This window comes from Rattus norvegicus, chromosome 15 (genome assembly GCF_036323735.1).
Source record: "Rattus norvegicus strain BN/NHsdMcwi chromosome 15, GRCr8, whole genome shotgun sequence".
Lineage (NCBI taxonomy): Eukaryota > Metazoa > Chordata > Mammalia > Rodentia > Muridae > Rattus > Rattus norvegicus.
The window spans coordinates 69,155,552-69,167,701 of record NC_086033.1 but is presented as its reverse complement, the minus strand read 5'-3'; the positions used below and the strand labels follow the sequence as shown (position 1 = coordinate 69,167,701).

The following is a 12,150-nucleotide window of genomic DNA, read 5'->3' as shown; positions in this document are numbered from 1 at the left end:
CACTTTAATTGGACTATTTTGCAACTGATTGTAGCTTGGGTACAGAATATACTGTCTCATAGAAGAGGGTAAGTAAATGGTTTAGCCTTTATAAAATGTGGTCCTCCATGCGTTTTAGTTTGAAACTGTTAGCCGTACTGTATATCATCTCATCTTCTTGACTGCAGTGTCTTTCTGCAGAATTTATCATTTCTTTTAACTGCACCGTCAGTATTCTTTTTAACTTTCTTGCTCATGTTGTTTTACTAATTGTTAATTGTCTTTATAGTGTGTATTTTAATTTAGTATACATTTATTTAGCCTGGGTGTGTGCAAGCCCACATGGGGGAGCATGTGGCATGGTCAGAGGACAATTTTCAGAAGTTATCTCTGTCCTTGCACCACCATGTTCCCAGTAATAGAAGTCAAGTCAGTGGACTTGGTAACAGTGCCTTTTGCTTCAGTTCCATCCCAGCAGACCTAGAGAATGCATGTGTAAGGAGATTCAGTGGAAACACCCCTGTTTCTGTCCAGTCATGATTGCACAGACCTATACTTCTAGGATCTAGGGAGTAACAGCAGGGGGATCCAGTATTCAAGGCAGCCTTGCCAGCAGAGGTTTGACAGCTTCCTTCTGAGAAGAATATTAAGACATCAATGCTGTGAAGTCCTGTCTGTGTTTACTTACTTATACTCCACCACTTTCCTTCTTCCTCAGAGATTGCCTTTAACAGTTAGTTATTCTAGTGTCAGGAATTCTTTTTGGGTTTCTTTTTATTTTTCTGGTGGTTTCTTGCATCATAACTCGGAAGAAACCTGGTTTCTGCTTTTCTGCAGCATGTTTTCCCATTCTTTTCCTTCCATGGTTTCATTCATTTCCACTGTCTTTCCATCCATTCACATTTCCTTGTTTTTACTGTTTACTGCTGTGGGGCTCAAATGCCAAGTCTTCATGAAAGTATTGATTATCATGATGCCATCTGCCTTCACTCTTTACTTTTGTATCCTGTATTTTCATTCATTCATAACACCAATGGCCATCCTTCTTTTCCTATGGTGGCAATCCCTCTTGTGTTTCTTGGGCTGTAGGTGCCCTTTAAACCCAATGTACATCTAAATAAAGCCATGAAATTGTTGCTCACTTTGATTATAATTTTGGAGATTGTGTTTCTATATTTTATCTTGCAGATTTAAAATAGTATATAATCAAAGTACAAAGGAACACATTTGTATTTACACTTGGATTGTGTGGTTTTCTTTTTGCTGGCTTATACATTGTCTTTCTGTTTTTTACAGAAACATGATGCTTTCTCGTTAGGCCATCTATAAAACACTGAAATTTCATTGCATAATTGGCTTAATTCAGTTCATTTGGAAAAACAAAACACCATTAGAGTCACATCCTAATTACTAGTCATACATCATTCATTAGGGATAAAGCCTACAGTGTTTTGCACGTATAAGCACAGAGGTCTCTAATGATTCAGCACTTTGCCAGCAATGTTTATAGGGGGCTTTTCAGCTAAGACTGTCAGCAGTGCCTTGGATCTTTTCTTCTGTATTATAGTAGTCTGAATATAGAGGTCACATGGATCCTCGTAAGGCTTTTCAGTGAATATAGTGGGAAATGAGACTATAGTTAGCTAAATTACTGTAGAATTAGACAATTTTCTTTAACTCCTACCTTAATGTATAATTATTGAAGATATATCTTGGCTCATTAAAAGTTTTATTCCATGTTCTTTAAACTACTATTGCGTTTGAAAGGTCTGTGAAGGTCAGTTATCATGGAACTCAGGAAATGCTGTAAGGACTGTTCACTGAGTATGCTGATCTCATTGTAACATGTTATACACATGTGGAACTTTTGATACGGATTATATATACCTGAAACTTTGGACATAGGTTAATGTATATATTTAAAGTATTCCTTTGTCCACAAATCATCTTCTTGTGAATTATTACTATTAAGTAGGGAAAACCTAACAGGAGAATCTTGTGGATAGCAGTTTATATAGACATAATATAGAGTGTGATAGGACATATGAGGCAAATATTAATAACTGGGAAATTTGGGTAACAAAGGCTTCTTTTTTTAATAATAGAAAATTTTCCATAATAAAATGCTTTTAGAATTCTACTTCTAGTAGTGTCAGAAACCTTAAAATATATAGGAATAAATTTAACCAATTTAAGAGAACCATGTAGAGTATAAGGATTGGAGGCAGGGTACTGGCTTACTGCTTCAGACTGGAGTATGTAGGGCCATTTGTGTTCCATGATAAGAGAAACTCACAGATGACCAGAACTCAGCCTCAGTCTTTGTTCTGTTGATGTATTTCCACCATCAACTGCAAAGATAAGTTGCAGTAGAGGATACAGCAGTCTGCAGGACTAAAGATGCAGGGGCTGTGCCAAAGGGACATGAGCACAGACGGAGGAGATCCACCTTGAGTCAGTCAGTGTCCTGGGCTGAGCAAACGGCCAGAAAAAGCTTCAGCAGGACGAGTGTGTAATAGAGCATCTGGAAGTCCAGTGACCCTGGTAGCTCCTGGGCTTCTGGCCCTGCCCAGTGGGAGGAAACAGTTTATCAACATTCTTGATATTGACTTGAACAAAGGGGAAAAAAAGGAAGAAAATGGTTTCAGGCACGAGGGTCACCACCATAGGGAAAGGTCCCTCTCCACCATAAAAACTAAAGGCAAGCTTATTCTTCGGGGACAAATTTGGGGACTGAATACTGCTTAGTTAGAATGCTCTTAATTTACAGAGCTTCTCAAGCACAGCAGGGATGGAAGGAAGCCCATGCCAGCCTAGGTGATCACTCCGTGCCTGGTTTGCCTGCTGAAGGAAGAACCCGTAATCTTCAAAGGGAGGCCGTGGGACTTGGCATGGGTACAGGTTTGCACTTATGACATTGAACACAGAACTTAAAATTTGAGGAGTAAGAAAGCTAGACAAATTGTTAAGAAAAATGGCAAAACAAATTGCTTTCCAAATTGTTTCAACTATGGATTGCACTTCTATAAGCATAGTGTAGATCTGGGGATGGGTGAGCGAAAGGGGCAGACAGGGGAAATGAAAATGATCCTTAATTAAGAAATATTTGCAAAGAAATGAAGTGACTCAAAATGTACCATATGGGAATGCTTGAACTGAAAAGTTCAATAACTAAATTGAAAATTTTAATTCATAGGTTTAATAGTATATTGGAGCAAGCAGAGGAGTCAGTGAAACTGAAGGCAGATTTATACAGAGTATAAATGTACAAGTCTTGGCATTGCTTTGCTTCTATGAAGCATGTAAAAATTATACCATATGTACTTTGCTGTTGTTTAGTTTTCTTAAATAATTTTAGCATAACAGCTTTAATATCATAAGGCCACATTTATTTTAAAAACATCTTTGATATTCTGAGTACTACCCAGACATAAGCCACATGGATAGGTTCCCCCCCCCCACCCCCTTTCAGTTTTTCTCTAAATGAAATTAACTTCTTTCCCCCGAGTTTTCTGGAGATCACGAACATATTGGCCTGCTAACAGTGGAAGATAGACAATTTTTTCCACATAATTAGAAAGACTGAGTTTAAAACTTTCTTTTAATGCCTTTACTCCTGTTAGATCCCAGCCAGCACTCTCTCAAAGTACTGTCCTTGCCTTTCAGAAGCTACAATGCAGTTCCCATCCACGCCATTGCTTATCATCCCTCTCCCACAGACAATGGACGACTTTGCTCTTAGACAAGTCTACGCATACACTGTCTGTTCCACCCTTCCTTATAGTGATCTGTTTACCAGGCATGTATCTGGAGCATTAGGGCAGCTAGGATTGGACCTGCCATCTTCTCAGTCAATAAGTTACTGCAGTGATAGAAATGTCACTGGTTAGTTTTAGGGCTTTAGAGAATATTGACAAGGATACTAATCACTCAAACTTCTTTTGAGTTAAGACCACATAAATTCTGCAAAGTAGAGAAGGAGAAAAATTCCTCCAGTTTTTAATAAGTGCAACTCCTGACTATAATAAAAGACACTATAACAAGAACTGTATTGAATGGTAGTACAGAGTTGTTATAAAAAATAAAAATTGATTTAGTTTTTCTTTATGGAATAGTGGATAAAATTACCCTGTAATGAAATTATGGGATGTTACCTCTTCTGCTGTTTGAGACAATACTAAATGAGAAGCAGTGGCCCCAAGAACAGTAACTAGGACTTCAGTTCCTCTCCCAGGGTACAATGGATCTAGTCTATTCTCATGTCTTCATTGGCTTTTGTGTTTCCTTACACCACTGCTCCTGTGTGTGCCCAAGAAACAAAATTTTGAAGTAAAAGTTACTTTTTTTGTTCTTGAACTTGCGTCTTCTGTGTTGTTCTCTATGAATAGTGGCATCAACTGTGTTGTTCTGCCTTCAGTAGTAGGACTGCTGTGATAGGGAGAGAGCTTAGTGTTCCGTTAACTGGCTGCTTTCCCAGAGAGCCTGGGTTTATTTCTCATGGTGCTGGATAACCATCTGACTGTTGTTGCCAGGGATCTGACTCCCTCTCCTGGCTCCTGTGTGCACTGCAGGTACATGGTGCAGATAAGAAGGTACAACTCTCACACACATAAAATAAACAATAAATCTTTTTTAAAACGTTTTTAAAAAATAAGTCTAAGATCAAAACACTTTTTAATTTTTAGCTTAATGTTCAGATTATAAATCAGTATGATAGATTTGGGTATCTTGAGATTATACTACAAAAACTATATCTTAATTGTGAAATGAAATCATAGCTTTTCTGCCCTGATTTTCTGATTATAATTTAGCTTGCAGTCCAGTTTTCCTATTGCTCCTGACTCCTGTTCTGTTTCTCCCCTTTTGTCACCTCCAAGGCTTCCTACTGCCTCTCTGGGTGCTAGTCTAGCACCCAGCTTTCCTGTTCCACATGCAGCTGACTGAGAGCTTCCTAAGAACAGGACGCAACTCCTCAGTCTTGGTAAAAATGGGAGCTGGTGAGGAGCAGAAAGGCTTTTCAAGTTTATAGAGATATTCTTCCACTGTTACCCTTTTTAAATTTTAGTGTGCCTGGAGAAGCAACTGTTCATTTCAAATCTTATGATTGTTGTAAATCTCAAGACCGTGGACCATTGCCCTGAGGTGGTCCCCATCATTAAACTAGGAATCCACTTGGCCTAGGGAATCCTTGTCATTCTTGGCTACCACGGAGCCTAGGTTGACCTCTGAAGTTCCCATTTCAGCTCAGTAATTTTTTTCAGATAGGAAATCTAGTAGCAGCCAAATATGGGTTTATCCAAGTTTACAGGGGAGAGCAATAGGAAGCAGAAAGCTAATGAAAACAAAGGTCCTCCTCGCAGCCACTGTTCTGTAGGTTACTTCCTGTGACTTTGCTTTGTCAGGGTTTTCGTGCACATGCAGAACTCCGTTCTGCATTACATCATAGACTTTCTCTTCACAGTACCTGTCCTTGGTGCCAGATACACTCATTAGTCATACAAATCTGGGTTATGTTTCTCTAGGAAAATTAATTACTTTATGTTGGCTACATATGGTTAGCTTGTCAGAAGGAAAATTTTAACATATTTTGGGGTGGTATAATGTAGTCAGTTAACCAGCCTTTCTTTCCCCTTCCTCTTTGTGCATAAATAGTACATTAATCTATGCTGCGATTATCATATTTTGTAATACCTCAGCATTACATTGCTCGGGCAACGAGAAAACTGTGACTGCACTGGACTCCATAATCATGAGTGGGGGCCAGTGTGAACCAGAGTTGTCATGGGCTTGATGCCACCTTTGAGTGGCCATGATCACATGCCCTACATTTTAGTGCTCTTCTTTGTTCTTCCCCATCCTAAAGGTATTACATTTAATAAGTAGCATCCGCACTGCCAGGGAATGTGGGTGTTTAAGGATTGAACAATAATCCAGGAAAATTAATCTGTTTGGGGTCATTCAGTGTATTTTAATTCTAGACAAATGAGATTATGAGGGGTAATCACAATTTATCCCTACTTTTTTTGTGATAGAGATCTAAAAGGATCAATTTATGCACTATAGGAATTAAAGTTCTAATATAGTGACCCGTTCTCATTCTATAATTTTGTATTGCTTAACCTCTAAAGTACATTAAAAATACTTTGTTGAGTCTACTTCCTTTTTATTCTGTTGTAGATGAAGGTGCTTTCTGTTTTCTTTTTCTCTAGACAGAAGTTGCATACGTTCTTTGAAACCAAGGAAAGGGAAAATATTTATCGGGACCGTAGAGTGAGTTTTTACGAGATGCTCTAGTTTGGCTCTTCGAAGCTTGCTTTTTGCACTGCGCACACATGATGTGTCACACGAGTGCAGATGAATTACCATGTATGTTACTGTTGATGAGCATTCGCCTCATCAGAAGATATTCATTCATAGACAATTCATGCATTCAAAAAATAAGTAGGACTCCAGTCCTATTTATTTTAAATAACAATTAATTTAAATGACATCGTTCTGTGCATATTTCATTTCCTTGAACCATCCTGACTTTTATTATATCTGTTCTACAAGCTTCATTTAACATTCTATTTCACCCTTTCCTTAGGATCTTGGACATGCACCTTCATCTCTTTTTTTTTTCATCATTCTTTGTTTTTTATATATTTATTTATTTCATGTATATGAGTACAATGTAAGAGGGCATTGGATCCCATTACAGATCGTTGTGAGCCACCATGTGGTTGCTGGGACTTGAACTCAGGACCTCTGGAAAAGCAGTCAGTGCTCTTAACCGCTGAGCCATCTCTCCAGCCCTCTTAACCCTGGTGTATGCTCACCGTTATCTGCGCTCGTCTCAAAATTCCTTTGATGGTTGCTTGAACAACTTCAACAGGCTTACTATCGCTGCTCCATTAGCTTACCAAGGTCTCCTGTTGCTAATGTATTTCATCAAGGAAGCCGTCAAACCGATGTAGGTTTTGAGCTCTACCTAAGTGGATTTTTGCTTCACGAACTAGAATAAAGGGCGTGAACTTAGGATGAACGGGCCTTTGTTCTTTCTCGCCATTGAGCCTTCTGTATCCTCAGCAGCAAAACCAAGTCTCCCTAGTTACCTTGGCATGTGACAGCCCTGTGGCTTTGTGCTACTCTGTCTCTTGCTACGCCCATGTTTCCTACCTCTGATTCTGCTAATTTAGTATGTGTCAGGAGTCATTCTACTTTCTGTGTTTCTGAAGAAAGTCAATTTAGTGCAAATTGGGACCTATTTACTCTTCCTCTATCTAACAGATACTGTTAGTCAGCAGGGCTTCTGAGGACAGCAATTGCTATTTGAGGCAAACAAACCATTTTTAGACCTTTCTGAATATGTTTTATACATGACCCAGTATATTTCAGTATTGAACAAAGATTATTTAGTGATGCGGTGCCTGCTTTGTAGTCTGTTTCCTGTGTATGCTGTTATATTTCTTAAAACTTTGGCTTTTGTTTTAATGTTTATTTGATTGCTTAATTAAACTTCACTCTTTCATTAAAGCTCTCTTTTCATTGCACATCTGAATTTTTAATTTTGTTTTTGAAGGATGGCTGGATTCCTTACAGAAACAAGCAGCTTTCCTCTTCCTGCCATCAGTTTCAGGGGACATATTGCTTCTTCCGTACTGTCATACCAATAAATCATCCCAGATTACTTGCCGAGGTACAGTGCTGAAGTATACCATGCATTTTAAAGGAAATCTGCTATTTTCTTTTCAATCAGATGAGCAATGTGAAGAGACTCCGGCCACGGCTCACTGCTATTCTCTTTAAGCTTCAATTTGAAGAGCAGGTGAACAACATCAACCCTGACATCATGGCTGTCAGTACTGCCTGCGAGGAGATCAAGAAGAGCAAAAGCTTTAGCAAGTTGCTGGAACTTGTGTTGCTAATGGGAAACTACATGAATGCTGGCTCCCGGAATGCTCAAACCTTCGGATTTGACCTTAGCTCTCTCTGTAAAGTGAGTTTGTTTTTTTAAAACACATATTTGCCTGAACACTTACTTCTAAATGTCAGCCCTGATTACATTATTTAAATATTTTTATTGCGATGGGCTCATTATCAAGAACTTGAAATGAACCATGAACTCAAACCTAGAGTGAACTGAGCTAATGTACTCAACCTCTGAACTAAATCCAAATATTAATTTTCTCTGATCTGCACGTCCAACTGAAGGATTTTGTTTAATAACTAAATTATATCCTAAACCTATGCTTTCTCAAACCAGTGAAATAGAACATCAAAACATTATTTAAGCTTTATATTTATTTAGTTCAGGTACCATCATCTAGTTTATGGCTTAGGACTGTTGGATTTTTTGATTTTTAACTATTTAAATATTTCTTTGATGTTTTGTATATGCAGAAAAAAAGACAAATAAGATTTCTTTATTTATGAAAGGAAAAATATTAGGATTACTCATTTCAGAACTCATTGATGAGTTGAAACTATTGTGAAAACTGTGTGAGTTTAAATAATTCTTTATTTTTCCTGGTTTCTGTCAGCTTGAATTTCCTTGTAGCAAACGCATTCAGTGTTTTGTACAGCAGACCACTTTCCTGGGTTGTGTGCCATTGTAATAATGCTTTAGTGATCTGCTTGCCACAAATTATTCTCAGTTACACATTGCAAGAATCCTTGTAGCATTCACACTCTAGCTAAGGGATTTAGTTTTTACTATCTCTAGCTTGGTAACAAATGTGAAAGTCTAAATCTTTTTCAGCTTTTGCTGTTGCTCAGTGGCCGTCTACATGGTAGCTTTGCAGTCACCTCACACTGTTGTCCTGACTCCCAGGCCTTCGTAGACATCAGTGCTTCATTGAATTTTTCTCTTCCTCTTTTATTTTCCTGCCTTTGTCGCCACAGCTTTCTGTCTTTGGTTGCATTCTCTGCTGTAGGTAACACTTTTCCTGCAACACAGACCCAAGGCTTTAGTGCCGACTCAGGGTAAAATCCTATGATGTGTGGTTTACCCTAACATGTTAGGCGTGGTGGAACTCTTATTTTCTATAGGTAAACCACAATTATATTTGTTTGCTTCTTTTTATTTACTTATTCATATTATAATTCAGTGCTTTAATGGCGCTGTTTAGAAAATCCTACGGGCAGTGATGTTAGACCGGAGATACTAGCTCAGCAGGACGATGGTAGTGGCTATGTACTCAGAGAAGAAAGGAAATGCCGACTCTTGAAGGGTGTACGTATTTCCTAGAAACAACTGTAAGGAAGAGAAAGAGGTTGTTATGATGCTTATTGTATGACATGTGTGGGTACATACTAGTCTAGTATTTTGCATTTTTCATACGACAGGATTTGGGGGAGATAAGACTGAGGTAGGAAGTCAGTAAAGGTCTCTAATTGCCATGCCCTGCAGTAGTGGTTTTTCTAAAGATACATTAGTTCCGTAAGCCAGGCTGTATGGTGATATGTTCAGGAGCATAAGTCTATTAGCAGACAGAGACGTTGAGGCCATACTGTCTAGTTGAGGATATATTGAGGATATATTGCTAACTTAAATTTGCTAATTCAGGTTTAAACTGAACTATGCTGTTATTTTCTTTCCTTAGTCATATTTACTACATTTGCAATGCAAATGAATGTATGTTCATGTTATATTTTCAGCCCATTCCCACCACTGCAGTAAGTCTTACTGGGAAGAGGAGTGACATTTATAGTGCCAGAAATTTGGTGACTGGCTGACATGTAGTACCTCACTTATGACATCAACATAAGGGGAAAGATAGGAAAGATGTTGTGGTAGAGAAAAGGGAAGGGGGCAAAGACAAGTTCTCTATTTGTGCTTTAACCACCTAGCAGATGCTCGACATGCTTGCAGTGTTAGTTCAAAAAGGAACTGGCTATTGTTTTCCTCCTTTGTGATCAAAATAAGATACCCCGCTATCTTAAAGGGAAGCTTCTTTAAGCTGTCTTATCAGAACACTTAGCAAAATGTCTGGATGTCTGCTCCACAGTTATCACTAACAGTTAGGATGATAGAGCTCCAAGCTAAGGTAGCAGCTTTGCAGTGTGGAGTGGAACCATATAATAGATTGAGGCTAGTGAACAGTTCCATAGCCTAAGAGGCATCCACAGGGTCTGGGGACGAGGAGGCTGAAGGAGAAGTTGGCAAGTTAGACTTCAAAATGAAGGGGGCCAAAGAAGATGACAGGGAGGGCACTGGAGAACTCAGTGCTACACCTAGATAACTACTGTGGTTTGCTCGTTGGCACACAGTGTCACTTCTACTTTAGGTGTCTCACCTTAGTAGTGTAGTTTCACATACCAAACATGGGCCAGCTTTTCTCCTTCATACTTCCTTCTGAAGGAGGTGTGAACGGAGACTCGGATGAATGGTGTGGCAGAGGCTAATGAGGCTGGCACAGTGACTAGCTGAAGAGTCAACCAGGTTGCTGCTTTACTGTAGTGCAGTGGGTCTTGTTTATTCTGTAATGGAAAACAGACCCTCTCTCCTTGAGCTACAGCCATAGATGCATAGTGATTTTTAAATCTACACAAAAACAGTGCACACTGTTATTGTTTTACGGCAATTGCTCTGTAAACCAGTTAATCTGTCCTTGGATGAAAAGTTGTCTGTGTTCATGCATTGGTACTGGGCATTTTGGATCATCATTCTTTGGAGATTTCTGTTGTACAAGAGGCTAAATAAATACTACACCTTCACTTTTATTAGCCTGCGTGTCAAGATGAAAGCATGTATTGAATAAGATGCTATCTTAGCACGTTTGTTATCAGAAGTAGCAGCTTGATCTTTGACAGTTGTGATTAAATTTTCCCTCCGAATATAAAGCATTTGCTTTCTTGATAAGACCCGCATGGGGAGCTCTTTATTTACTTGACAGGATAAAGCCAAGAAAGGTTTTAGTCTCTTCAACATGCTGAGTAATTATATGGCTTTTAACATTCTAGATCTGAATATGTGTAAATTATATAATAATAATATAAAATAATAAAATAATAAAATAAAATAATAATAATATAATTCTGGGCCTAGTAAATTAGTAGGACACTCTATAAGAAGTGTTTTCAAATGTAGTTTTCAGTGACAATATTGTTCCTGGTTTACTTATGGTTGTGATGAGCACCTTGTGTTGACTTCTCAAGGATAAGATGTGGAATGGAAATGAGGAACTGTTTGTTGCTTGTGAAATTGTCCGAAAGTTGTAATGCTTTGCACTTCAACTCAAAGTTGGCAGAAGGCAATTTTCTGTACTCATATACATATCACACACACACACACACACACACACACACACACACACACACACACCCCTACCCGTCCTGCTAATAGCAAAATATAAATCCATTTCCTTAGAAAACCATCATATAAATGGTAGATGTTTGTCTGACCAAAATGCTTACCTGTAAAATTTCTATCCCTTTAGTGATGAGAATGTTTCCTTATGAGAACTTACCAGCCTGGCCTAAAATGTTTTATTTTCAATTAAATTAGCATTCTAGCTAATGCATGAATTGACCTGATTATAAAAGTTGAGCATTATATTATAATATATGACATAATTTTGACTTGTAATTTTAAGAAACAGATGGTTCAAATCTGCACACAGTGGTACTGACATGTGTTTAATAATGTTTGCCAATATCTAATGAGATGTGTGATTTCTGAATAATAAATCCTAATCAATATTAGAGGATGCTGTAGATTTTTGTTCTAGATTATTAAACTAAGTGACTTCCTATATTGAAATAACCAGTTTTTGTTTTGTTTTTTGGAAAAATACACTGTTGATTCCACTTCATCGGCTTTATATCTTGTAGGGAATTTCTGGTGGTCTGTGTCTAAAGAGTGGAATGTTCACTGTTAAAATGACAAAAGCAAGCACAACAGTGTTGTGTAGGCCTGGGTGGGCGTGAGAAGGAAGGTACCCACCTTCAGGGCAGGCAGGTAGACTTGGTCTGAGTTTCTTTTTCTAGTGCAGAATCTTTTACATGACCTTCTGGATACTTCTTTTCTTAGCCTAAGCTCTCCTAAAGTAAAAGAACTTCACTAAATCTGTGATGGGGATGATTTAAACTGAAAGCATCCAATCTCCATTTTCTTTAATGTCTAATTGACTGTAGTGAGCAGCCTTTAAAATTGTGAGCATCTCCTACTTAAGTCATATTTCTTGATTT

At 38.3% G+C, this 12,150-nt stretch overlaps 2 protein-coding genes across 8 annotated transcripts in view; one reads left to right on the top strand and one right to left on the bottom strand.

Moving 5' to 3' along the window:
* The window catches only part of Diaph3 (diaphanous-related formin 3), a 469,632-nt gene that overhangs the window by 253,922 nt on the left and 203,560 nt on the right, over window positions 1–12,150 (top strand). For 5 of the 6 annotated variants that reach the window (XM_063274159.1, NM_001305172.1, XM_063274162.1 and 2 more), the window contains one exon: window positions 7,718–7,957. The exons of the other annotated variant lie outside the window; for it this stretch is intronic. In XM_063274159.1, coding sequence (XP_063130229.1) covers window positions 7,718–7,957 — 240 coding nt within the window. The remainder of the gene's footprint in view (window positions 1–7,717; window positions 7,958–12,150) is intronic. 6 annotated transcript variants of the gene reach the window in all.
* LOC134481998 (uncharacterized) overlaps window positions 9,026–12,150 on the bottom strand; it is a 93,376-nt gene continuing 90,251 nt past the window's right edge. For both annotated transcript variants that reach the window (XM_063274818.1, XM_063274819.1), the window contains exon 2: window positions 9,026–9,214. The gene's annotated coding sequence lies outside the window, so the exon portion shown is untranslated. The remainder of the gene's footprint in view (window positions 9,215–12,150) is intronic.